This window comes from Lynx canadensis, chromosome A1 (assembly GCF_007474595.2).
Source record: "Lynx canadensis isolate LIC74 chromosome A1, mLynCan4.pri.v2, whole genome shotgun sequence".
NCBI classification, from domain to species: Eukaryota; Metazoa; Chordata; class Mammalia; order Carnivora; family Felidae; genus Lynx; species Lynx canadensis.
In genome coordinates this window covers 239,095,626-239,122,130 of record NC_044303.2, presented here as the reverse complement: position 1 = coordinate 239,122,130, position 26,505 = coordinate 239,095,626, and the positions used below count along the sequence as shown (strand labels likewise).

Here is a 26,505-nt window from a genome sequence, read left to right as displayed (position 1 = left end):
GGGGAGGACTCACTCCCAGGAGTGGGGAGGACTCGCTCCCGGTAGGAGGGGGAGGACTCACTCCCAGCAGGAGGTGGAGGGGACTCACTCCCAGTAGGAGGGGGGGACTCAGTCCCAGTAGAAGGGGGGGAGGACTCAATCCCAGTAGGAGGTGGAGGGGACTCACTCCTAGCAGGAGGGGGGAGGACTCACTCCCAGGAGTGGGGAGGACTCGCTCCCGGCAGGAGGGGGAGGACTCACTCCCAGGAGTGGGGAGGACTCGCTCCCGGCAGGAGGGGGAGGACTCACTCCCAGCAGGAGGTGGAGGGGACTCACTCCCGGCAGGAAGGGGGAGGACTCACTCCCAGGAGTGGGGAGGACTCGCTCCCGGTAGGAGGGGGAGGACTCACTCCCAGCAGGAGGTGGAGGGGACTCACTCCCAGTAGGAGGGGGGGACTCAGTCCCAGTAGAAGGGGGGGAGGACTCACTCCCAGTAGGAGGTGGAGGGGACTCACTCCCAGCAGGAGGGGGGAGGACTCACTCCCAGGAGTGGGGAGGACTCGCTCCCGGCAGGAGGGGGAGGACTCACTCCCAGCAGGAGGTGGAGGGGACTCAGTCCCAGCAGGAGGGGGGAGGACTCACTCCCAGGAGTGGGGAGGACTCGCTCCCGGCAGGAGGGGGAGGACTCACTCCCAGCAGGAGGTGGGGGGGACTCACTCCCAGCAGGAGGGGGGGGACTCACTCCCAGTAGGAGGGGGAGGACTCACTCCCAGCAGGAGGTGGGGGGGACTCACTCCCAGTAGGAGGGGAGGACTCGCTCCCGGCAGGAGGGGGAGGACTCACTCCCAGCAGGAGGTGGGGGGGACTCGCTCCCAGTAGGAGGGGGGGACTCACGCCCCACATGGGGACGGGGAGCTCACTCACTTCCCCATATTGGGATGTTCCTGCTCTCTGCCTTCATCACGATGGAGGACATCGTCATGGTGACAGCGATGGCGTCGAAGTAGGAGGAATGGGGCGCCAGAGTGAGGATGGCGGCCTCAGAGGGTGGGGCCTGCTGCCCCTTCACCACCACCCAGTGGAAGCCTCCGGCAAACCACATGGTGCGCATGATGGCCTTGAGCAGGACGTCCACGACCCTGCAAAAGAAGGTGCTGTGGTCAAACCGAGGCAGGGCAGGGGGGGGGTCGCAGGCCGGCTCCGTCACGGCTTGTGAGCGTGAGGCCGGCCCCGTGCACACGGACCTGACCCGTCAGGCCATCCAGGGTGCCGTCCAGGCTGATCCGAAACGTGCACCGGCCGGAGGAGGGAAGAGAACAGGTGCTGTGCTTTCGTCCCTCTGTGTAGACGTGCGACATCGTGACTTTGTTAGGAAAACGGAAGTGGCTGTGCCACGCCTCACAGCAGTGTAAAGACACACAGAGTCCCGACCTCACAGACTCCGGGGCCGCAAGCATTGGAAGGTGACGGATTCGCATCCCGAGCACGGAGGTTTTAAAGAAACATCAGCCCGCTAAAACATCCAAAATGCAAGTAAAATCAGGAGTGAAGTCAGGCCGAGACCAGGAGCGGAGGCCTGTGGTGAGAAACCACGGTCCCACCTCCCTCAGGCTGCCCGTGGTCCCAGGACCAGATGCCACGCTGTTAAGCCTTTTCTAGATGAGATCAGGTGGACGATGACAGGACTGAGCGACAGAAAAGAGCCGGAAATCTCACGGGACTGATCCCCCTCAAGAGAGTTCTGGAAGACGAGGCCCGACGGCTCTGAGCAGCAGTCCCTCACGGGGCCGCCTTGAGCCGCCGTCGCCTGCAGGGGATGAACAATCCCGGTGTGGTTGTACACCTGCTGGGGGCCAGGCTCACACATCCCCACATCGCCACAACCGGGTGTGATCACTTCCTTACGTGTCCAAGCGCACACTGCCAAGCGTGTTTGTGTGCGCGTCTGCTACTTTTCCTAACGGGAACACGTGCAAGAATCAAAGCCAGCTGACACCTGCCGATGCGTAAGGAAGGGGGCGCCGGGCAGGCTGTGGCGGAAGCGGAGCCAGTCCCGGGAAGCCGGGTGCAGGAGAGGGGGGCTGCTGGGAAGTGGGGACCAAATCCTGATGTTTCTGTCGGACACACACCCACCGCCCCTCAGGCCAACAGGCCGAAGGGCACTAAGCAGAAGCGGGCGGGGGGGGGGGGGGGGGGGGGGATGCATGCACCACCCCTGACGATTCTCTGAGGTCTCGGGGATTGCCATCCCCAGGACACCGCCCACTGGGAAGAGCCGGCCTGCGGACGCGGAACAGGCCTCCTGGCCCGACGCCTCCCGGCCAGGCTCAGGCAGCAACGACAAGCCTGAGGTGCCCGGAGCGTTTCCTGGGAATAGAGAGGCAGGACGCAGACCTACACGCACAGGGGCATTCTTGCCGCATCGCCCAGGCGGGAGCCCAAGAGCCTGAGACGTGAGCACAACCAGCCCCGTGACGGACAAGAGACCGACCAGGGGAGAGGCTGTGGTCCACACCGTCCTCGAGCTGTTAGAATCCAGAACGGGGCGCTGTGAAAGGAGCGGAGGACGAGGCAACAGTCTGGCAAATCCAGTCTGTCGCTGCAGAAGCGGCCAGTTCCCTGGGAAGCTGAGGAGTGAGCAGGACTCCCCCGGGAACAGGCAGGGAAGAAAGGACGCCACTTTGGACACGGAAAATTTAACACGAAACCACAGACGCCTACAACTTCCTTCGAGAATTTTTCAGATTCCCAAGGACGGACAGAAGATGTCAAAACTTCCAGAAGAGCAGATGGGCTACCCGGGCACCACGGCGCACTCACATCTTCGCGGCCCTGGGGACGGGAGGTCTGGAACCTGTCGTCTGTGCCCTGACAAGCTACCCGTCAACACCGAGGGGAAAACAAAGACTCCCGGACACGAAACGCACCTCAGTTTCTCCTGCTTGTCCTCTGAGAAAAAACCCCGACGCTCCACAAAATCTTGGGAGGAAAAAAACGAGGGAAAAAAAAAAACAAAACCCAAACCAGGCCGAGGAGGCAGACGACGCCCAAACCTGCAGAAAGTCGCCGCACCCAGCGGAAGAGCAACGTGTGATGGGGGGCCGGGGGCTCGGGGACCCCCAGGAGGAGAGCATCATCGCAGCGTGGACACGAGGGGGCAGAAGCGCAGGCTACGCTCGGGCTCAGCATCCCGTCAGCAACAGGCGAACGAGAGTCTGTAACTGCAAATGAGGTTCGATGGGGCTCTAAGAGCGGGGCTGTGGCGCGACGGGACAGGTGTCCCGTGAGACACGGACCGGGGCTGCCCGCCAGGCGAGGACCTCGAGAGAGCACGTGCGCAGGCCAGGAGCCGGATCTGCCCCATTCCAGCCCCCGCAACCTCGCGCTGTTCCCCAGCCTGTGGCACGTGGCTGCGGTGGCCCAAGGGGACTGCCACCGGCCCCTCCTAACCTCGTGAGTGGGCCCAAGAGGCAACGCCGAGGACCATCCTCCACCGCTGGCCCGCTGGTCGGGTTTTGCAAGAAGATGTGCTGGTTGCTTACACGACTGCGGTTGGAAGTAAGTGTGTGGTGAGACTGTCCGTTCCTCCCTTCCCTGGAGGCCCCAGGCTTTTCCTTTAGCAAGGTGTGAAACTGCACACCCCCCGGCCCACCCACGACTCCTCCGCACAGGCCCGTGTGCGCTAGTCCGATTCCTCCTAACTCCCGAGTCCCTGGATCAGGCATCTTGTCTCCGCCTCCTCCTTTAAGGAGGTCAGCGTTGATGGTACTCGTGTTTTCCCTCCAGCACCAGACCCAGCGCGGGGCTGTGCATGGCTCGCGCGCGCGCACACACACACACGTGTACACACCCACATTTGCATATACACATGCGTTCACGTATATACACATGCACGTGCTTGTATGCAAATACACACACTCACGTACATACCTATACATGCACGTATACGTGCACACATACGCATGCACACGCTTGTACACACGTATGCGCATGCACACTCGTGCACACAACCACATGTGCATATACACGTGCACACATTTGCACACATGCATATACATTCACACGTATATACACATGCATATGCTTGTACACACATATACATACACACACTCATGTACACACCCACACATGCGTATACACGTGTGCACACATACGCATCCTGCACGTGCATGTACATACACACAAATGCTCACACACAACACATGCACACTCACATGCCCACACATGTATGTATGCATGTGCTCACCTGCTCACACACACATATACATTCATACATATATGCACACGCACATGCTTGTACACGCGCATGCTTGTACACACACATACACACATGCTCGCATACAGGTACACATATGCACGTGCACATGCTTGGACACATGCACACACATGCTTGCACTCCCACACAGGCATGTACTCATGGTCGCACACACATAAACGTATACACACTCATACGTGTGTGCACAGTGACGTGCGGTCTCCACGGACACAGACACCTCTATTTCTCGCTGCCGAGGACACTTCTCAGGCATGCTCTGGGCACACGAGGCACCTGGGAGGCAGTGGCCCATCTGTCACCGAAGGAGCCACGTGGAGCCGCACGGGGTGGGCACGGGGAATGGAGAGCAGCCCGGAGTCCCGTACTTTGAAAAGACAGAATCTGCACTGTGTGTGTGGACAGAGGAGGGGATCCCAGCCCAGGGACAGAGCTGAAGAAGGAAGGAATTAAGACAAAAATGCCGGGAAGTCGTGTTAACCTATCATGACTCAAACCTCAAATTTTTAGTCAAATCACTTGTAATTTGTCAAAAACTACAAAAAACTCTGCTTTCTAGCTATGGACTCTCAACCTAGCGGCACTGAAAGTCTGATTCCTATTTGGTCTAGATTTTGTTTGATTACACATCCGACACTAAATCCCTATTTTAGGGCTAAAACATTGAAAAACACCCTCCAGGTTAAGCAAGCTCTTCAAAGAGAATTAAGAAACCCAAAAAGTCAGAACGAGGACCCCAGAGCCAGTGATGACCCCAGTGCACCCAAGTGACCACAGTGGACAGGAATGCCGAGCAGCTGTCCCTCCCTCGGGACCTGCTTCCTGGCGTCCCCGGGCCAGGGGCTGTGCTGGGGACAGAATGGGAACAGGTCACGGCCTGCCTTTGGGACCTCCGGGAGGGAGACAGACTGTGGCTCACTTGGTACCGATGATGGTCCAAGAACGTGAAACACGGCAGGGGGTGCACACAAAGACCCTGTGTGAGGGGTCCCCCAGGCACCTGGACCGTCCCCAAGCATGGCCACGCCTTACTCATCACTGGCTCGGCAAACGCTTGACTCGAAATTGGCCGACTTCGCCCCGCACGTCAGTGCCCTGTGTGAGCACGACAGGTGCGTGTCGGGACCACGGGCACCGAGGACCCGCCAGCTCCCGCCTGCCGGCCGTGGGCATGGTGTTCCTGCAGAGCAGAGAGCAGAGAGCAGACGCGCTCCCGGTGCAGGAAGTCGAGCCTGTCCCTCAAACCCCTTAAGGCCCAGGAGCGAATGCCCTGGGCTCCGTCTGCCCTGGCGGCTCCGCCCTCCTGGGCGGTACGCGGGTCAGCGGGTGTGGCTGGGCTCCAGCAGAGCTGTTGGTAAACCGAGCGTGGCTGGACCTGGCGTGTGCACCTTTCTGCTGACCCCTGTGCGGGCCTAGTAGTAACTCTTTCTGAACAGACCGTTCAAGGGCCCCGTATGGCTGCCGAGAGGCGTTAGGGTGTGGAGAGCGGGGAAGTCTCCGGGTTTACGACAGAAACGACAACTTCCAGGACGCCGGAAATACTTCTCGAAGTCCTCCTGACGCTCGCCACCTTCATTTACTAATGCGTATACTCTGCGAACCGCTTTAGGAAGAAACAAGAAAACACTGTGATTTCATTTAACTTCCTGCGGTCCACGTTGGGTCTCTGGCTGAGATGTATTCACAACTCGTCCGTCTACAGACGGCTCTCCTTTGTCAGTATCTGGTGAGCAAACGCAAGGGACCTTCCAGGTGTACGAAGCAGGGAGGGTCGCTGGACCCTGCGGAGACCAGACCAGCGAGAAGGACAGACGCTGGCCGACACACAGCCTCGCAGGGCTGGGGACACGGAAACCCGCGGGGAATCTCTGTGCTGAGGACACGCCAACAGCAGCCCGGCCCCAGAGGACCCCCTCAGGGCAGGGGTGCGGTGGGGGCACGGCAGGGGCGGAACCAGCCACTCCCCGAGGGGAAGGGGGCATGTGGCCGGCGGTGTCCCGGCCGGGAGAGGGCAGCCTGGCGTGCTCCAGGCCCAGGCAGGGGAGGAAGGCCGGAGGGGCCGGGGCACGCGGTGGCCCCGCAGACGGGTGACTTACTTCCGCCACGAGGCCGGGGACGGCTCGGGCTCCCTCTCCGAGGACCCCAGCGTGGCGAAGAACGTGAAGGGCCAGGCGAGCAGCATCGCGATCAGGACAAGCAGCAGCCGGATGGGGAAGAGGGTCAGCGTCATGAAGGCCATCTGGGAAGACAGAGGCGAGGTCACTCCGGAATCGGCGGACTCCGCACGGGCAGCCAGCCCCGGAGCTGGCGTGGAAACGCCACGCCTGCCCTCACACGAGGCGGCGAGTGGCCAGGACGTCCTGCCGAGGCTCTGGGCTGCACCGCCATCCCCCAACCCCGGCGCCCACCGTCCCGCACACCTGAGCCCCTCTGGGGCCCGCCCCGGCACACGCCTGAGCCCCAGCACAACCCGGGGACGCCTCTGCAGCGCTGAGGTTCCCCGCGGTGAGGCGGATGCGGGAGCTCAGGGAGCACTGGGGACGCCCGTGACTCTCCAGCCCCGGGACATCACGGGCGGGAGCCCAGCAGAGAACGGGGCACAGCCAGCCCACTTCCAAACGGGCAGTCTGGTCGGGGCGACACCACGGGAGGGGCTCCGTGGGGATGGACACATGGTTCACCAGAGGGGTCAGGGCAGGAACGCGGTGGACAGATGGCCATTCCTAAAACCAGGCTCCCGTGCGCACAGAACCAGGCTGTGGTCCCCGCCTGGGGGCGCACGCCTGGGGACACACGCTCAGGAGCCTCGCGGTCTCAGAGGGCCAGCATCTCAGCGATCAGGGAGGAAACAGGGCAGGGGACGGATGGCAAAGCTCAAACTTACAAAGGATTGGTGATCAACAGATGCAACTTACAATTATTTGCAGTAACACACGCTTCGAACGTGTAGGTTTCGGCGCAGGGAGGACAGAGAAGACAGGCCAGGAGAAAGTGCACAGCGACGTCTCCCAGCTCCCGGCCGACCGGCTGCAGGGCCCACGGCCGCCCCCCTGCTCGTCCGTTACCCGCACCGGACGGCCCCGCGGTTTCCCTGCAGGCGCTCCCGGGTCCCCTGTCAGGAGCAGCACCGCCCAGCAGGTGGGAGACAAGCCGTGTGTATGAGTTTAAACTGTCTAGTGGCCCCACAAGGTGAGGAAGTGAACGTAGCACAGACATCACATCTGCTGTCCTGTGGTTGATGCTGGTGACGACGTTTCCCATCGAGTGCGGACTTGCTCTGGGCTGTAGCAGACGTGCTTTGCTGACAAAAAAGTACCTTCCCGCCCCTGGGTTTCTGGGAGTTGGGTTTGTTCCACATCACGAATGGGTGAACGCGACCTGCTGTCCTTCCTGCTTCTGGTGTTTGTTTGCTCAGCCCGTGTCCACCACATGCTGCTTTTAGACGTGAGAACCTTGGTCACAGCGCTGGGGTTTCTTTTTTTTAATGTTTATTTATTTTGAGAGATACAGAGCACAAGCAAGGGGGGCAGAGAGAGGGAGAGAGAACCCCAAGCAGGCTCCCCCCGCTGTCAGCACCGAGCCCCGCGTGGGGCTCGACCCCACAAACCGTGAGACCATGACCTGAGCCGAAACCAAGAGTCGGGGATTTTTTTAAGGAACTGCTGAGTCTGCTCACCGATGCGTCTCTGGGTCGAGTCGGGGGCAGGCCTGGCCCACAGCTTCCCTCCGGCGGATCCCGTGGCGTGGCCCCCCCTGCACACCAGCGAGCTGCCTCTCGGGGGAGTTTCCACGGCGATGCACACACAAGCGCTGTTCTAATTTTATTTTCATCGCTTACCTAGGTGTCCCACTTCCTCTGAACCTTCAGTGCTTCTGCCACTGAGAAAATCCTCTCTGGGAGTCCCCAGCAGGTTTTTCCTCCCCTAACCAATCTCCCACCTCGCGCGCGTCTGCAAGAGAACTGAGAAGCTGCCCGTGGCACTCTCCCGTGCCTCTCGTCACCCTGCCCTGCCGTGTAATCAGCATTGTTCGCGCCCTCTGAAACTTTTCGGCCTACACTGACCGCTATTTTTCTACTCTATCAGCCTGTTTACTGAACCAGTTTTGGATGGGTTTACCGTCCCCGTGGCCAGTCGGTCGGTCGTATGAATTTTAGCTCCTACAGGCACCCCGCTCTTACTCGGACTCTAACGCCCCTCTTAACTTCTTGAGGTAAAAGCACAGAGCGGTATTTTCGGAAGCGCCCCGTTTCCCGCTGCCACACTGAGAACGCCCAGCTTTCTCCAGCCCCACGGTAAGTTCCGGACGGCTGGCTGCGGGCGCCCCGGACGGCCTTTACACCTGCTGCCCGCGCGGGACGGGCCGAGGGACGACCGGGCAGCAAAGCACGTGAACAGAGACCGCCAGGAAGTGTTCACAGTGCGAGGGTGCAGCCGCGATGCTGTTCGCCCACCATCAGGCCTACCCCCTGCTCTGGGTCGACAAAGACGGAACCACACGGGTTCCTGGAGGGCGTGGGAGCGCCAGCCCCGCCCCGTACCTCTGAGAACCACAGACGGGGACGGGGACGGGGAGGCGAGGGTCCAGGGGTGACCCAGACCCGCCCGGTGCCCCGAGTCAGGGCACGTGTGCCGCTCCTCACGTTGTTAATGACATGTGTTCCCGTGGGTGGCCAGCAGCTGTTGGACCCGGGACACAACACGTGAGTGACCACAACTGACCGTGACGACAATTCGCGCACCTCTTACACGCATCCCGAGAACACCACCTGGTTTCCGAGTTTCACGGCGAGCGGGGAGGGGGCGTGTGAGTGCCCAGCACGGGCCGGGGCCCTCAGCTCACAGACGGGGCTCGTGCACAGTGTGGTGAGTGAGCGTCACAGGCCTGCAGTGACCACCTGGCTGGGCCTGAAGGACGGGGAGAAGGTGGACACGGGTTTACGAGGGCCACGTGAGCGGCGTGGGGAAGGCGAGCACCTTCGGGGGGCCCATGGGGTGCAGGAGGGCCCCGGCCACCTGGGCTAAGACCCCGTGTGTTTCCCGGGCTGCTCCCCAGGACCCCATGACCCTGCCTTGACCTTGCCCCAGCACTGGGCCCACGTGCTGTCCACTGGGCTCAGCCCTGCCCCGGAGAGGCAAACGGTCCCCAGAAGGGGCAGGACTCGGAAGGCTTCCTGCAGCCTCTTCCAGAACGTTCTGTGGGCTATGGCCACTCCTCCTGAATTCCAGGCTACCGGCTGGTTGGACCCTCCTGTCCCCTTGCATCTTCTGGCCCACCTGCGTCCTTCCCAGGCCCGGCCACCTCCCGGTGCCCTCGCCGTCCACCACGCCCTGTGCCCAGCCTGTCGGAGCACACTCAGAGTTTCCAGCCACAGGACCACAGGCAGGGCAGCCATGTCAGCCACACGGACGTTCTCAAGTGTGCTGGGGCCGAGGAAACGCGTGCTCAGAACGTCCTGGCTGGACTGGAGAACAAACAGGGCCAACTGGGCTGTTTCCAGGCAGTTCCGGCTCAACGTTCGGGAGGCACTGTAATTAGCAACTAGGCTGCACACGGTATTTCCTTCCCGGAGCCAGCGGGGGGCGTCCCATTCCCCAGTGGGAGTGCCCCGGGGAGAGAGCGGGTCTCCGCCCCCCACAATCTGAGTAAGACCCAGCTCTGTGCTGGACTCCCTGGGTGGGGCGTGCCCGCTCCCACCGGAGCCCCCCTCAGGGCGGCCCTGGGCCGGAGGGCGGGGTCAGCGGGGCCTCAGGGAGAGAATGCCAGCCTTGCCCCCGGCAATGGCACAGGGCAGGGGCCAGGGGCAGCAGTGGCACACGGGGAGGAACGCTGCTGACCAAGCAGGAAAAGGCTGCTAACACGGGACCCGCGTCCCCTCCAAGATGCTCAGAGGGCTGCGGCCTGTCCCTGTCAGGAGCCCCAGTCACCCTCAAAAGTGCCAGGCCGGCCCTCCCATGAGCTGAGGGTTTATAACCCAGTCCCAGGGGGGCCCGCGGTGACAGTCCCTGGCTGGGTCGGTTCACGCTCCTTGGAAGCTGGCTTAGATACACGGTCCCATCGGAAAGGGGTCCCCAGGAACAGACGCTGCCCTCCAGGTTCACGGTTGCCCTGAGTCACAGAGCAGCTGTTCCGGCCCGGTGTGCTCTGTCTGGAGTCCCCGCTAGAGCAGACCCAGGCGCAAGGAGACCCTCACGGCCGCCTGCAGGCTCCCAGCACTATTTCCTGCCAGAGGGAACCAGGGCTCCTGGGCAAAGGCACTCCCAGCGGGGGCAGAAAACGTGGATGGGGGTACCTGGAACCCAGCGGCACAGCGGAGATGGGGAAGGCAGGCAGAGGTCCCCGGGCCCGGGAGCCCCCGCGGCAGACATGCCACTGTGACCACGGTAGGAGCCATCGATGAGGTAACGGAACTTCACACGTGCTCACGAGCCCATCAACCAGGCGCACACGCCCCACCTCACTGGGGGCCTCCGCGGACCCCAGGAGACCGGCTTCGAGTGGCACCCGGGCCAACAAGGACGAAGAATCAGGCATCGCGCTGTCCATCCCGAGACTGTCCCTTGGGGCAGCCACGGGGAGAACCCGGGAGTGTCCCCACGGGCTTCCGGAACCCACCACTCGCATGCACCCATGTGAAGGGGCCTGTGTGGACGGAGACAGACATGTGAGCCGGGCGCCGTGTGGATGAGCCACGTGACAAGCCAGCGGAAACAGAGCCTCCTGATTCTGGATCAGAAGACACGGGAGACACGGGGAGGCGATCGGTAAAACGCAGAGCGAGACGCTCGGGGACAAAAGCCCCAGACACACCGTAAGAAAATAAAAGCAAGGAGCTGGAAGGAGGCTCCAGGGGAGTACGTGTGTGGGGCTCCGGGGTTGATGCCCGCGGCCCTGCTCGAGACGCATGCGCACCCGGGAGCATCTACAGGTCAAGTCTGGGCTTTGCTTGCGGACCGGTGAGACCAGGGAGAGAGCGGGCGTCGGCGAGACCAGAGTGGCCGAAGTTGGCGACCGCTGAGGTGGGCGAGGGTGGGCACGGGGCTCACTACGTTTTCTCTGCTTCAGTGTTAGGGGCTGAACCGTGGGCCCCCCTTCAGTACTGATGCCACAACCCCCAGCCCGCCTCCCGACGTGCCCGTACTGAAGACAGGGCCTTGGAAAGGGTATGAAGGTACAATCAGGTCACCAGAGCAGACCCTAATTCCATAGGACAGGTGTCCTTATACGAAGAGGAGACTAGGTTACAGACATGCACAGAGGGACGGCCGGTGAGGCCTCACGGAAGTCACGGCACCTCCACGCCAAGGAGAGAGGCCTCAGGAGGAACCCACTCTGCCCACGCCCGGGTCTCGGGCTCCCAGCTCCCAGGACCGGGACAGATAAACGCCTGCTCTTAAAGCTGCAGGTCTGTGGGGTCAGCACCCGAGCACACTCACTGGCGTCCGTCTCAAACCTCCCGTAGGAAGACGGTTCTAATGTAAAACGTTCCCCGATTCTCAGTGAGCTCACCGGATCCGTGGTCTGGAGCTGTGGTCACAACACCCCCGCTCAGGCTCACCTGGCAGCCACTCCCTCCTCTCTGCCAAGGCCATGAAGGCCACCAGGACCGCCGACATCATCGTCACGCAAGCTGGTCCAAGCGCCTCGTGTTTCACAATCAACAGAGAACCGCCGACAGGGTGCACAAGAGACAAAGACCTCGGGTGCACACGAGGAAGGGTCCCCGGTGTCTCCACCTGTGCCGCCCTGTGGCAGGCCAGGTCACTGCAGTGACACGTGTCCTCGCAGGGCGTGCACAGGCTGGCCAGGCACCGAGATACCATGCGCCCCCAGCGCACACCGAGGGACCCCAGCCTGCGGTGCAAGGTGCTATCGGGGGGAGGGCAGGTTGCAGGGAGAGCGGGTTCCACGGCCAGCGTGCTTCAACTGCAGAAAGGATAATCACCACCATCCAAAGGACACGAGAACGTGTTCCCAAATGCACTGGAGAAAGATGCACCCTCCGTGTGATTTGAGAAAACAGGAGACACACGCAGAGGCGCCTGCCGGCCACACACAGTGACACACGGTCCTACCCTGCACTAGTTCCACCCAACGGCTTAGAAAGTCTCGGGGAATGGCGCTCACACACGGCGAGCACCCCATCAGCCCGCAGGCCACACACGCCCCTCCTGGAGGCTGCTGGACACACAGACGAACGAGAAAGCGAACGTGGGAGACCACAGCTCGGCACCGTGGCCATGAGGCTGAACACAGGGCCCCGGGGCCCACCGGCTGTGGTGGAGGCCAGGTGCACCTGGGGCTCTGCGAACAACCGTCCTCTCCCACGAAGCTGCGCGACAAGGCGCTACGGGTGACAGCTCAGGGAGCCTGTGTGTGCAGCTGGCAGGCCCAGCTCCCCGGGAGCCGCTCGCGCGGGTGTTGCTGCTGACAGCACAGCCGGATGGTGCCACCAGGGGACACTGAGGCGATGGTCACTGTGTGACAGGTGCTGGTGGCCAGCCAGAGGGAGGAGCTTCGAGGATAGACCAGAAGAGACCGGCTCCTGGGGGAGGAGCTTCGGGGATGGACCAGAAGGGACCGGCTCCCGGGGGAGGAGCTTCGGGGATGGACCAGAAGGGACTGGCTCCCGGGGGAGGAGCTTCGGGGATGGACCAGAAGAGACCGGCTCCTGGGGGAGGAGCTTCAGGGACAGACCCAAGGGGACCGGCTCCCGGGGGAGGAGACAGGGCTGCCACCTTCACATCAGTTAGACCCCAGTGTTCGGACGGCACATTCTTCCAGAACAACAGAGCCCAGTGAGCGCAGGGAAGGGAGACGATCACGAAGGAGCGAGGCCCGGGGGGATGGTGGAGCCTGGATTAATGGGGGTGCTACAAATACAGTGAACACGGGAGAGGGTCCAGGGGGGACCACGGGCACCCTGAGCTGGCAGTGAGGTGCCATCTGAGCGGTGGCCTGCCCACACCCAGCAGGACGGGCTCCCAGGGCCAAGCAGGGAAGTCCCAGACTTGTGGACACTGGGGGGCTCCCAGCCCAGAGACCCAGCTCACCGGCTGAAGGGACGCCTCAGGACCAAGTCCCCGAAGGGCTGCAGTTCCGGGAGCCACACTGAGAGGGAACCAGCTAGCCCCATCAGGTAGGCCCGGTGGCTCAGGGGTTAGCGCGGGCTCATCTTCTGAAAAGAGCCTGCACAGGGCTCAGGGGCTGAGGGCACCCTGGCGTCTGGGGTGGGTCTTGTAGTTTCCTCACATAGCACCCTGGGGGGCTGGCCTGGGTCGCTCCAGGCTCTTCCCACGAGGAGAGGAGAGATGAGACACACGGAGTCTGCAGAAAGATCGCCAGGGCAACGTGGGATAAACAGAGGAGAGCCCTACCTGGGGAATCGCTCTCTTCTCTTTGCTGTCACTTACTTAAAAATTCGAAAGCAAGTTGTTTTTGAAAATCCTGATTTAGAACAGACAGAATACTCCGAAACTGGGAAGCCAATGCCCAATGTCCCCCCGCCCCCCGAGCCTGGTCCAGGAGGGAAGCGGTCCGCAGGGCCACGGCCCCTGGGGCCACTGTCCCCCGACGCGGCAACAAAACACATACGTCTACCTTTCCTTCTAAAGAACTTAGAAAACGTACAGCAACTGTCACAGGAGAGCCATCAGCTGGCAGTCCAGTGCTTCCCTGCACAAACCCCCGGCCTCGGAGCCTCGGAAGGAGAGTGGCCACGCGGACCCAGCGCCCTACAGATGCCTGCCCAGCAAGCCAACCGCAGAAAGCACATCCCCTCTGTGTCCCCACAGAGCACGCTGTGCCCCAAACGCACGCGGCAGGGGTGGGGATAACCACCTCCTTCCAGTAGCTTCCTTACTGGAAAGCAGACAGAGGGAGCCGCGCCCTGAACTGTGCTGCGATGCTCCCACGTCCTCACGCGCGGCTGCTCTCACGCAAAGACTCCCCTCCACGAAAAGACAAAACACGGAGCGAGGCTAGAAATCCGGGGCGGGGGCAGCGCAGGGACGTGGGGGTCACGTCGCAGGCACAGCTCTGTCTTCACTGGGCCTCCTGCGTGACTGTCATTGTTTACTCTGGTGTCAAATCCCCATCGGACTGACCGTCCTTTCCTGGCTGATGTGTGCAGGTGACAGTGTTCTCGCCCCTGGGCTCCCACGGTCCCTCACTCTGAAGCCGTTTGTCCGGCCGTGTGACTGTCGGGCCATGCTCACCGCTACACAGAAGCTATTTTTTCTCAGCTCTCCCACTCAAACCTAAAATTAAATATAGTGTTCCTAAAACCTGCTTTTTCCCTCAACCCACAGGCAGCCCCGGTCCTGTCTGTCCAGGAGCTTTCAAACCTCATCTCGAGCACAGTTACCCAACCTGGAGTTTCTGCAAAAGGACAGTCTTTCGGTAATTCACTCTTGAGTTTGCAACCTGCAACGCAGTCCAACGGCAGAGCCGTTTTCCCAGACACACACACACACACACACACACACACACACACACACACACACATCGTGCCTGACACGCTGGACGGCCTGGCTTCGTCGGGCAGCAGCAAACAACTGTGCGGTTCCCTGTGGGATCAGAGTTGCTCTGTCCACGGCACCCCGGGGCACGCACCCTGTAACCAAGGGAATCTGCACTACTCGGTCCTCCTCACCTGCCCTTTGACGAGCGTCTGAGGGCCCGGGGGCAGAGGTCAGAGCCTTGCAGGGGCTCAGGCCCGTGTCTGGTCTGTCACCAGGCACCAGGCACTTCATGGGGCCCCGTGTGCAGGCCCCCGGCACCAGGGCCCACACACAGTCCAGCTGGCGAGAGAGGCGTGAAGCCAAGTGCGTGGTCAGCGGGCAGCCAGGAGGGCAGTTCAGGGCCCCCGGTGCATGTAGCAGACGGAGGCACGGGGGGCCCCGAGGGGGCGGGCAGGGCACTCGGGGACATCAGGAGATGCCTGCCACACAGACTCCAGGTCCCCAGGAAAAACCACCAGGGGCTGGGCCCCCAGGCAGGGGAGGGACGCAGCGGCCGGTGGAGAAAGGCCTGGGAAAGCAGGGACCTCGGTGTCCCTGCTGCACAGACAAGAGAATGAAGGACCGGACGGGCCTGGGGGCAGAGAGGAAGACCCCCGGAACCCTGCCGCACTGCCACTGTCACGGCCGCCACCTCAGCTGCCCAGGCTCCCCCGCTGGCGCTCAGACCTGACAGCACGCTGCTGGGCAGCGGCACGATGCCCCCTCCACTGAAGACCCGCTCCTACCTGAGCACCTCTGAGCTCCCAGGGCCCCTCGTGTGCCCCCGTCTCCCCCCCAGTCTGGGCTTCCCTGAGCTCTCGTCCGGCCACATCAGGGTTTCAGCCCGAGTGCACCTGCAGAGAGCCCTGGGGGCGGGGGGGGGGGGGGCAGCGGCTCGGGCTGGGAGTAGGCAGAACACATGTGCTGGAGAACAAGTTCACCGGGCCAGCGCACGCACGCCAAGTGTCTATCGCGAGCCAGAGCCAGCGTGCTCCCGCCGCCCACATGGAATGCACACCAGTGGGGACAGCCCTGGCTGGCTCACAGCCCTGAGGGCAGCAGCAGGCGGGGGAGAGGGCTTGCCTGCGGGCAGGGGTGGGGAGGGGAGGGAGCACCTATCCTCCAGGGGAGGGGACAGGAGAGCTCCCCGCTACCTGGTGGGGTTTAAGGAAAGACAAGAAGTGCAGGGCCCTGCGTGGGGGGAGGGGGCGGTTGTGGGTGTTCACGGTCGGCCCCTCCCGGCTCGGATGGCCAGCAAACGCCCTCGGCCTCCGCCTCTCCTCGCCCCTCCCACCCACGGAGTTTCACGCCAAATCTCATTTCCTCAGGGTCTTCAGGACCCCTGAGCTAGAGCCAGAGCTCTGTCCCCCGGGCCCTGTGACTCCACGCTGCCAATCCTGTGCCCCCCCAGACGTGAAATTCCAGGCAGGCCAGAGGCCCTTCGCGGGTCCCGGGTCACCCTGAGAACTTAGGGCCCCGGCCTGGCTCTCTTGGCAGGTGCTCAGGAACCGCCCAGCGGGACAGAAGCAGAAACACCATAAAGAGTAAGATTTCTGGGCTGGACGGTCCACTCTGGGAACGGGGCTCACATCCAGAGCAGGAATTGGCCCCAGATCCCTATTTAAAGACTGTAGGAACTCAGCCACAACTGACCCGTTTCCACAGGCGTCTCACCTGTGGGGCCAGGACACCCTGTAATTACACGTCCTCAGAAAGGGAGCTTTCCAGGCACAGAGCTCTCACCTACAGGGTGGCGGGAGCCCTCTCCCCCACAGATGGGTACAAGCCCAGGCTGGGAGCACAGCTGGAGGGGGACACGTCCTGGTGAGGCGCTGGGGGGGGCGGGGAGGGGGCGGCACATCCTGGTGAGGGAGGGACTGGGAGGGGAGGGCCGCCCCGCCCCCAGAGGCACAGTGCCTCTCCCAACCTAAGGGGGCTAAGGGGAGGGACCAGGACCCGACCAACCAACCAGGGAGTAGGCGGGAGCAGGGAGGGAGCACGGAGAAGGCCCCCTGTCCCTGTCCGCTGAGCAAAGGAGGCTCAGAAGCAAAGCACAGGGTCAGAATGCAGCGGGGGGCCTCTGGGGATGAGCACCTGAGTCCCTGTGCTCCAGCCGCACCAGGAGCTATGAGCTAACCTGCCCACGAAGCGTCTGCTCCTCCCACAGCTGCTGCCCCGGGACACAGCAGGGCCCGGCCCTGAAGCTCAGTCCTGACAAAGTGACGCTCAGGTCAGGTCCATCCATCCGAGGACACAGCCCGCAGCTCCTAACAGCAGGGTCTCAGGTCGGGGCGTGTCCTGGCACGGAAGGGGGCGCAAGGGTCCTGGGGAGCTGCTTACCGTCACTCACCTCACGGTCAGGACTGCTTCAGCCACGAGCAGAGCAGAGCAGAGCGCAGTCCGAGGGGCAGGGAACGTGCGAGGGGCACCAACCTGCCCTGCCCGGTGGGGGCCTCAGGGCTGGCATGAGGCAGGGAGGAAGAAGACTGAGAAAAATAAGTAACTGTCAATCCCCCCTCCCGCCCCCTCTCCAGACACACCTGAGAGGCACAGACCCGGTCCCCCCAGCTGCTCACCCCCACAGACACACCTGGCCTTGCGCCCCAGGAAATCCCTTATCTCTAGGGCCCTCGGCGGGATCTGAATAGAAGAATCTTGAAATTCAAGAGCTGAAGCATTTCCAGAGGCTTCCAATCATTCGGCAAATATCCACAGAGAGCCTGTGGGGCCCAGGGTCACAGCACATCCTCAGTCCCTCGCAAGGGGCCCCTCCTGGAGCCCTACGATGCCCTGCCTCCAGCTGCAGACACCCCCATCCAGGCACCTCCTACCCCACTCCCCTCACAGACCGAGCGCCCCCAGGACATCTCCGCTCAACCTCACCCCCAACAGCTGGCTTCCTCAAAATTATGGCTCCAGGGCACCATCTGCGGGAAGCTCCTGGGGAACCTCCAGGCCCTGTCCCCCAACTGCAGGGAGCCCCTTAACCACATGCCGCCTCCAGCCCCCAGCTGTGTGAGTCCCTCTCCAGCTGCAAGGAGACTCGAGGGTACAATCTGTCCCCCCCCAGCTGTAGGGAGCTCCCAAAGCATCCTGGCTGTCTGCCCACCCAGATGTAGGGAGGATCCTGGCTCTGACTCCCCAGAGGTAGGGAGGATCCTGGCTCTGTCCCCCCAGGTGTAGGGACGATCCTGGCTCTGTTCCCCCAGGTGTAGGGAGCTCCCAGAGCATCCTGGCTGTTCCCCCCCACCACCCAGATGTAGGGAGGATCCTGCCTCTGTCCCCCCAGATGTAGGGAGGATCCTGGCTCTGACCCCCCCCAGCTGCAGGGAGGATCCTGGCTCTGACCCCCCAGCTGCAGGGAGGATCCTGGCTCTGTCCCCCCAGGTGTAGGGAACTCCCAGAACATCCTGGCTGTGTCCTCCCTCAGATGTAGGGAGGATCCTGCCTCTGTCCCCCCAGATGTAGGGAGGATCCTGCCTCTGACCCCCCCAGCTGCAGGGAGGATCCTGGCTCTGACCCCCCGGCTGCAGGGAGGATCCTGGCTCTGACCCCCCGGCTGCAGGGAGGATCCTGGCTCTGATCCCCCAGATGTAGGGAGCTCCCATAGCATCCTGGCTCTCCCCCCCCACCAGATGTAGGGAGGATCCTGGCTCTGTCCCCCCAGGTGTAGGGAACTCCCAGAACATCCTGGCTGTGTCCTCCCTCAGATGTAGGGAGGATCCTGCCTCTGTCCCCCCAGATGTAGGGAGGATCCTGGCTCTGACCCCCCCAGCTGCAGGGAGGATCCTGGCTCTGACCCCCCCAGCTGCAGGGAGGATCCTGGCTCTGATCCCCCAGATGTAGGGAGCTCCCATAGCATCCTGGCTCTCCCCCCCCACCAGATGTAGGGAGGATCCTGGCTCTGACCCCCCAGGTGTAGGGAACTCCCAGAACATCCTGGCTGTGTCCTCCCTCAGATGTAGGGAGGATCCTGCCTCTGTCCCCCCAGATGTAGGGAGGATCCTGGCTCTGACTCCCCAGAGGTAGGGAGGATCCTGGCTCTGTCCCCCCAGGTGTAGGGATGATCCTGGCTCTGTTCCCCCAGGTGTAGGGAGCTCCCAGAGCATCCTGGCTGTTCCCCCCCACCACCCAGATGTAGGGAGGATCCTGCCTCTGTCCCCCCAGATGTAGGGAGGATCCTGGCTCTGACCCCCCCCAGCTGCAGGGAGGATCCTGGCTCTGACCCCCCAGCTGCAGGGAGGATCCTGGCTCTGTCCCCCCAGGTGTAGGGAACTCCCAGAACATCCTGGCTGTGTCCTCCCTCAGATGTAGGGAGGATCCTGCCTCTGTCCCCCCAGATGTAGGGAGGATCCTGCCTCTGACCCCCCAGCTGCAGGGAGCTCCCGGCCCACCGTAACACTTTCGGGGTGAGGGTGGGTCTCACACCAAGCCTGGCAGGGGTGGAGAGGGGCCTGGGAGCTCGCTACCCCAACTACCTGGGGAAGGGGAAGTGTGGAGTGGGCTGGTCCAAGCGCTCCTGGGCACAGCACACAAAAGCCGCCGGGACAGGATGGGAGGGCGTGGGGTGGGGGCCGGAGGCAACCGTGGCCGTGGCTGCTCTGGGGGGCAGGGGAGGGGGACTCTGAGCTTGGGAGCTGCTGAGCTCCGTGGGCCCACGAGGACGTAGAGCTCGTGAGTCACGTGGCACAGAAGTGACTAAGGACTCGACCCCTTCCTGCTGGTGAGAGACTTAGCGCCACAGGGACGGGGTTCCGCTGTGGGCCCTACGCTGGGAACATTCAGGGCCTGATCCCAACCAGGCCCTCAGCCCTGGGATTCCCGGCTGTCTTGGAGCAGGGTCACTTCTGGGCATGCTCTGTATGGAGCAGACCTGCCCTCCAGGCCTCAGGGACTCTGTCTGAGCCCGGCTCTGTGCCCCCGTCCTACGGGTTTCGAATATTAACACTGCTAAAGATGCTCTTCAGACTTCATGTGGGAAAAGAAATCACCACACTGGCTCTAAGACGGAAGTAAGACTCGTGGGAGTAAAAAGGCCACGGTGTCCAGGCACCTGGAACACGTCCCACGCGTGAGCACTGACGGAGCCAGTGGCTCTGCCCAGGCCGGTCCCTGGCAGCTTCGTGGGGCATCAGCAGGTGTGAGAGAACCGAGGGGACCCTGTGCTAGAAGAGGCAGGTGCCACTGTCGCGTCTGCGTTCAAGGGCAGCATTTAGCAGAGGCGCACTCACTGAAGTGTGCCAGGCTACCACACGGGGAAAACACAAAACACCAGGAACGTGCAACTCAGTCACGCTGCTGCCCGTCGCGAAAGAGAGGGCTGCAGGATGACTGACTGGGCCTGAGAAGCACACTTCAGACACACCCTTCGCTCTGGCCTCATTTGCAAAATAATCTGCGGACTTACTAAAGGCGTGCGGAACACCAGAAATGTGGGAAACACTCCTCGTCCCGACCCACTGCAGCAAACTGTGAGGGGCGGGCTCTGGGGACGGGACGTGCGGTCCAGGACGCGAAGGTCAGAGGGGCGGAAGGCCCCGGGGGCAGGAAGGTGAAGGGGCAGAGTGCCAGCAAGGCCCCAGGTCTCTGGCAGGGTAGGGGTGAAGCTCTGTGAAACACGATTTGTGGGAGTCCTGCTCAGACTCGCAGGAACAGAGCGCTCAGGACACGTCCTCGGACTTTCTCCACCATCTGGGGCGAGGCCTCTGGTGGGCGGATGCCTGCGGGGGCAGAGGGCGGGCAAGCACCGGCTTCTGCAACAGGGCGCTTGACTGGCCAGTTTCAGGGACAAAACCTTCGTTTTCTAAAACGAGACGTAAAACTGACAGTACTTTGTTCAGTCCTCTGAAATTAAGAAGAACGCAAAACACGACTGCGTGCGCGCGTCCATACTTGCGTGTGTGTGCATACACACACATTAAGACTCTGTTTCAGGACCAGAGAGCAGGCAGGATGGAAAGTCAAGTCTCTCCAATCCCGGACCCCCTTCCCCACTCCTCGACGCTACTAGCCCCAGTTAAGTGCGATGCGCTCGCCCTTCCGGAAAATGAGAACCGGATCACAGGCGGCTCTTGGTGCATTCGAAGAGACAGCCAGTCCCCGAGGGCAGGGCTCATGGGCACTGAGCCTGCCTGGGCGTCCGGGGACCTCGGAGTCTACTCGCCTGGGACACCAGGACGGGCGTGGGGCCTCCACCCCCTGCCTCGGGGGCTGTGCTGCCCGGCCAGCGGCAAGGACGCTGCACCTTACTGGGCTACACGTGCACCAACGGAGGCCGTGCTCTCAGGCTCCCAGGCATCTGGGGGGGCCCCGGGCCCCGCTGCAGCCGGCCCTCTGTGTCTTCCCACGCGACGCCTGCCGTCCTGGAAATCCTCATTCCCATGCTACGTTCCTCCCGGAATTCCATTGCCACCCGCGGCTCACGAACACCGGAGTCAAGCTGCCCTCCCCTTTACGCACCCCTTCACGCTCTTCAGCAGAGCAGTCTCGTGCGTGGAGTACCCAGACAGAGGGGCAGCGGGAGCATTGGGGTGGGTGCCCGGAAGCCTGGCAGGTCAGAGAAGCAGCTGGAAGCCACCAGGCCTGGAAGTGTGCGGGGTGTGGGACCCCTGGCCCCAGGAGGGCCACACCTGACTCGGGATGCAGGCTGAAACCAGGGGCACCTGCTGCTTGCCTGCCTCCCTCCCTCTTCTTTCCTTCCTTCCTTCTTTTCTTTCTTTTTCTTTTCTTTTCTTTTTCTCTCTCCTTCCTTCCTTCCTTCCTTCCTCCCTCCCTCCCTCCCTCCCTCCCTCCCTCCCTCCCTCCTTCCTTCCTTCATCAAAACTCATGTATTTGGACAGAACTTGGAGACAAAGATCACCTGCCTCTGGGAAATTAAAACTGCACACAGGCCTCCCTGCAAATGTGCTGGGTCGGAGCCTGTCCCTGCGTTCAGCCTTGGCAATGCTCTCTGTGGATTTAACTGGGAGAAGGTGAACCCCGCAGTGTCCTCACGTAAAGGACTCCGTTCCAAGATGTACAGGAAGCCAGACTGCTTTCTGGGAAGTACATTCTAACCCTAACCCTGGCCCAGGTCACAGGAGTTCAGAAATGAGGAAACATCAGAGCTGGAAGTGGGGTGCGCTCACACCTGGGGGTTCCAACAGGAAGTAACCCCCAACACCCAGGTGACAGACACCGCTTTGGGACTCCCAAAACAGCAAATCACCACGAGGCTAACCAATTCCATACTATTCAGTTTTCGTGTCTTAACGAGTTATTTTCTGCCCAAAGAGATACTTAAGCTCCTTGCTAAATCTGCTACTAAATGACAGATGGCCTGGTCATTAGCCTGCAGGTGACTAACAGCCCCTCCCCAGCGGCACAGGTGAGGGCAGGCGCCCTCATCGCCTTCCCTTCGCTCGGAATCTAGGTGAGTCTCTGAGCAGCCCTTGGCTGTCTCAGTCACTGCTGGATCGGTTTATTTACTGATTCGGGAGGCAGGCTCTGTATGCTTGCACAGGCTAGTTTCCTCTGTGGAAACCTTTGCATAATACGGTGCAGAGAAGTAAAAAGCTTCACAAAGCACTGCTTTGTGAAAAGCAAAATGTTTCTGCAAAGCGAAACTCGGAAGTTAGCATTTACAAGTTACATACTCCAGACCACACTGGGGACAGCTGAACAGTAACCACAGCTTTGCCACCAACGTATAAATACACCACGATGATTCTGGCGAATATTCTGACACGGCCTCTGAAAGAGCGCAACCAGGTGTATACAAAGCAACCTTCCCTTTCTGAGGGGCTGAAACAGTCCACTCACCTGTTCTTGAGTGTCTTCCAGAAGCTGTGAGCCAACATCTAAAACCAGAATCTCTGCCTGGCGCTAAAGAACAGCTCCTAGAGCTGCTCCAAAGCCCGGCGGCTCCACGACCCTGCGACCGGGGCCTGAGGGGTGTGGGGGATTTCTGGCTCGGCTCTTACATCCGGCCCCCTTCGCTCGTTCACTCACTCTACAGCTAGCTGAGTGTCCACAGTGCACCTCGCCTGGGCAGTAAGCACACAGCTTGGGACAGGACAGACCTGGCCCCTGTCCGTCCACAGTAATGGGGGCGAGGCTGCAAAAGCGACAGGGATGCAGAGGTAGGAGGCACAGGCAGGAAGATGCCCAGGGGTCAGGCTGCAGGTGGGGCAGGGCCTTGGAAGCCACCCGGAAGAAGAGTCAGGGCTCAGTCCCAGGGCAGCCCTCAGAGGGTTCAGAGGCATGGATCACAGGCGCGAAGGGGGTCGGCCGGTGGGGGGGCCATTCAGGAGCCCAGAGGAAGCTGCTGCGCTCCTAACCCCCTCACAGCTGGGTAGGGCACCGCAGGCGAGGAGTTCGAGTCCGCGAGCCAAGGAACGCAGCAGAGGGGGACCAAAGACCACACAGGCAGGCAGCGACTGGCGTCTGGCTCCAGACGGACACAGGGACAAGGCCCAGGAGCCGACTGGGATGGCCCTGCTTTCTCCCGTCACCAGAAGGGATGCCACCCGACCTTCTCTCCTCTGTCCTCAATCTTGTGCCCACCCTTCCCTCTCCCACCACAATAACCAAGTCCACCTAGAGGATGCTTCGAGAAAAAGCAGGCAGCCCACGACAACTTCAGACTGGGTTCAAGAACTTTTCACTTTGATATTGTTCCAAGTGAATAACTTTTTGCATTAAAGAAATCTAAGTGTCACCCGAAAAAGTTCTGTCACAGCGGAAAATATACTCTCCGTCAACTGGACAACAGCTAAAATCCTAAATCTGTACCTGTTTCTATTACGGTTTTGGAGCTAAAGGAAAGGCTGTACTGAGAGCAGTCTTACAGAAACGCGAACACAACGAACAACCAGAGGCCCAACACTGCCAGGAAGCGCACCCCACCGGGTCAGGGGGAGGCGCACCCCCACCGGATCAAGGTGGGCGCACCCCACCGGGGGGCGCACCCCACCGGGTCGGGGGAGGCGCACCCCCACCGGATCAAGGTGGGCGCACCCCACCGGGTCAGGGAATGGAGCCCACCTTGGAAACCCTGGATCGATGTGAAGGAAAAGGACCAGTGTGGGGCCCCACTGCCTCCTGCAGGCCCCATCCTCAGCCAGGACCAGAGGGCGCCACGAACAGAACTGCACACTGTTCCCTCCCGTCACGGAACCGAGAGTACATAAAGCCGATTCCGTTACAGACGAACCCGGAGGGACCCCCCTGCACGCTCCGCAGAACACAACTTGCAAACGCAGAGGCGGACATCCTGCCGCTCCCTTCAAGGCACCTCGCGCGGACTCGAACGAGCCACGAGGTCCCCACACAAGAAGCTCATCAAGCGACAAAGTCCCATCCCGGGGGCGGGGGGGGGGCCGCGCCTGTCCCTCGTGGGGCCTGCGAGCGGCGGGAAGGGACGCGGGACCGGGGGACCGCGCGGCGCAGAGCGACGGGGATGCAGGGATGGCGGGAAGGGGGCGTGGGGAGAAGGGATGTGGGGCCCGGCCCGGGGGGAGGGGGGGGCGAGCCAGAAGGGACGGGGACGGGGTGAGCGCGGCCAGCGGCAGGGCCGCGTGGGGGTCGCGGGCCGCGGGGGGCGGCGGGGTGGCCGCGGGGCCAGGCCGGCGAGACCCCCTCCCCGGCCGCAGGGGCTCGGGAGCGCACCCACCTGGGCCTTCCGCAGGGCGCCGAGGCGCAGCTCGTGCACGAAGGGGTTCCGCCCCGGGGGCGCCAGCCGCCGCGCGTCGCCGGCCCCCGCGCCGGAGGCGGGGGCGACCCGGGGACCGCGCGCCCGCAGCCTCATGACCGCCGCCCGCCGCAGGGAGCCGGGCGCCGGGCGCAGAGCGGGCGCGGAGCGAGACGCAGAGCGGGCGCGGGGCGCGGGGCGCGGGCCGAGGATGCGCGGCGGCCGGGGCGGGCGGACGCGCAGGCGCAGGCCGGCGGCGGCGTGACGCGGGGGGCGGGGCGGGCGGGCGGGCGGGGGGCGCCGGCGGGGCGAGGCCTGGGCGGGCGGGGGCGGGGCGTCCCGAGAGCCCCGCCCCCGAGGGCCCGGAGGGCGGCCCCGCCCGCGCCCTGCGCCTGACCTCGGCTCCCGCCCTCCCCCCCCCCCCCCGCCCCCACCCGCAGGGGATGGCGGGGTGTCCCGGACCGTCGGTCCTGAAGGGCGCCCAGGCTCCGGCGGCGCCCCTCCCGCAGTGGCCAGACGGCGGGGACCCTCAGGCCGGGCCTGGCCCCCCGCGCAGCGAGGCCCGCCACGTCGCCCCGTCCTGCGGCAGCCCCCAACCCCCAGCCCCAGCCCCAGCCCAAATCCCGAGGGACACGACGAGCCGGGCCGCACGTGCAGAGGCCCGCGCCGACTCTGTCGAAGCTCCACAGGGACGGGCCCAGACCCAGCTCCTGCCGCTTTTCCTGCTTGCCTGCCCTCGCTGGGACCTGACCTCCGTGGGCGGCGGCGGGAGGGAAAGGAGGTTTCCGGGCGCTGCTGCTGGGTCCGTCTGTGCCCGTCCTGGTCGCGAGCTGCACCCCGAGAGCGGGCCTGCCCCGAGACGCACCGTCTCCCACCCGGGCAGTGCGATCCGCTGGAGGGGTGCACAGAGGCATTTGCTGATGGGACCCAGTGGTTCAACAGGGTCGTGAATCAAAGGATTCTTTCTTGTTGGCTCATTACTCCAGTTCATGGAATTACTCCCTTGCACGAAGGGGAGGCATTTGGGGATCCCTCATTTGTGGCACAGTATTAACTGGGCAAAAGGTATCAAAATTTATAAATTTCTAAAATTTACCGCAAACTCTACGTGGTGAGCAGGGCTAAGTTTCTGTGCGTGACTGTCCTTGTGACCCTGACGGGCAGGAGGTGACCCCTGAAGCAGGCAGCGGGCATGGGTGAGGGAGGGCAACTTGGACACAGTCCAGCAGCCCCCCGGTTCACATGATGCCTGAAATCATGAGGAAGTAGTCTAAATGCTTCCCGCATTGCTCTGGGACTAGGGGAAGGCCAGGCCCTACTGTAGGACTGCCTGGCCATGGGGTCCTGGGTGTGTCCAGGCCCTGTGAGGCTCCCCAGCCCTGTCCCTGCTTGGGCAGCAGGTCAGGAAGCCATCAACCCTCTGATAATCTAGCTGATACCCCGGCCAGCTGATACGGTGAAGTGTGACCTTGCTGGGGGCCCTCCTGTGTTTAGATGGAGAGAGGAACACAGGACAAAAGAGAGGCCAGTGACTCTGCGGTGGTCCGTGACACCCTCCACAGCCTCACCTATACAGAGGCAAAAGAGTGGGGCGAGGTCCCCAAACCCTTTCGAAGCCTCACGCTGGACTGGGGCAGGTGACCTCTCCTCCAAACCTCGCTTGTCAAATCTGGAGAAGGAAACTGGTGCAGTGCCCACATTTCCGCTGTGCGTGACGGCAGGGTAGCCCTTGCGGCTGCGGTGGGCGCTGTTTCCATTGCCTGCATGGCCGTGGGCACACTGCTGACCTCTGAGCATTCAATTGCCAACTGCCCTGATCACAGACACAAGAGCCCAGCTGGGAGGTGGTGGGACAGTGTGAGAAGCTATCCAGGGACAGGCAACAAGGAGAGGGCTTTTCCACTCCTTCCCAACAAGCAGATCCATGGAGAAACCCCAAAGGCCAACAAGGGGAGAAAACAGCCAGGAGAGCAGGGGTAAGGAGTGGAGGGCCCAGATGGGTGGGTCCGTGGACAGGAAAGGTGAGGAGTCCAGGGCCCAGAAGAGTGAGTCTGTGGAGAGCAGAGGTGAGGAGTGGAGGG

General features: G+C 62.5%; 1 protein-coding gene across 1 annotated transcript in view; it reads right to left on the bottom strand.

The window, feature by feature from the left end:
- Positions 1-24,556, bottom strand: part of LPCAT1 (lysophosphatidylcholine acyltransferase 1) — a 47,676-nt gene extending 23,120 nt beyond the window's left edge. Inside the window, exons 1-3 of the mRNA XM_030332970.1 lie at positions 24,407-24,556; positions 6,349-6,491; positions 904-1,118 (exon numbers count right to left, since the gene is read on the bottom strand). Of these exons, the coding sequence (XP_030188830.1) occupies positions 904-1,118; positions 6,349-6,491; positions 24,407-24,541 (493 nt within the window). The 5' untranslated portion in view covers positions 24,542-24,556. The remainder of the gene's footprint in view (positions 1-903; positions 1,119-6,348; positions 6,492-24,406) is intronic.
- Between the last annotated feature and the right edge of the window lie 1,949 nt (positions 24,557-26,505).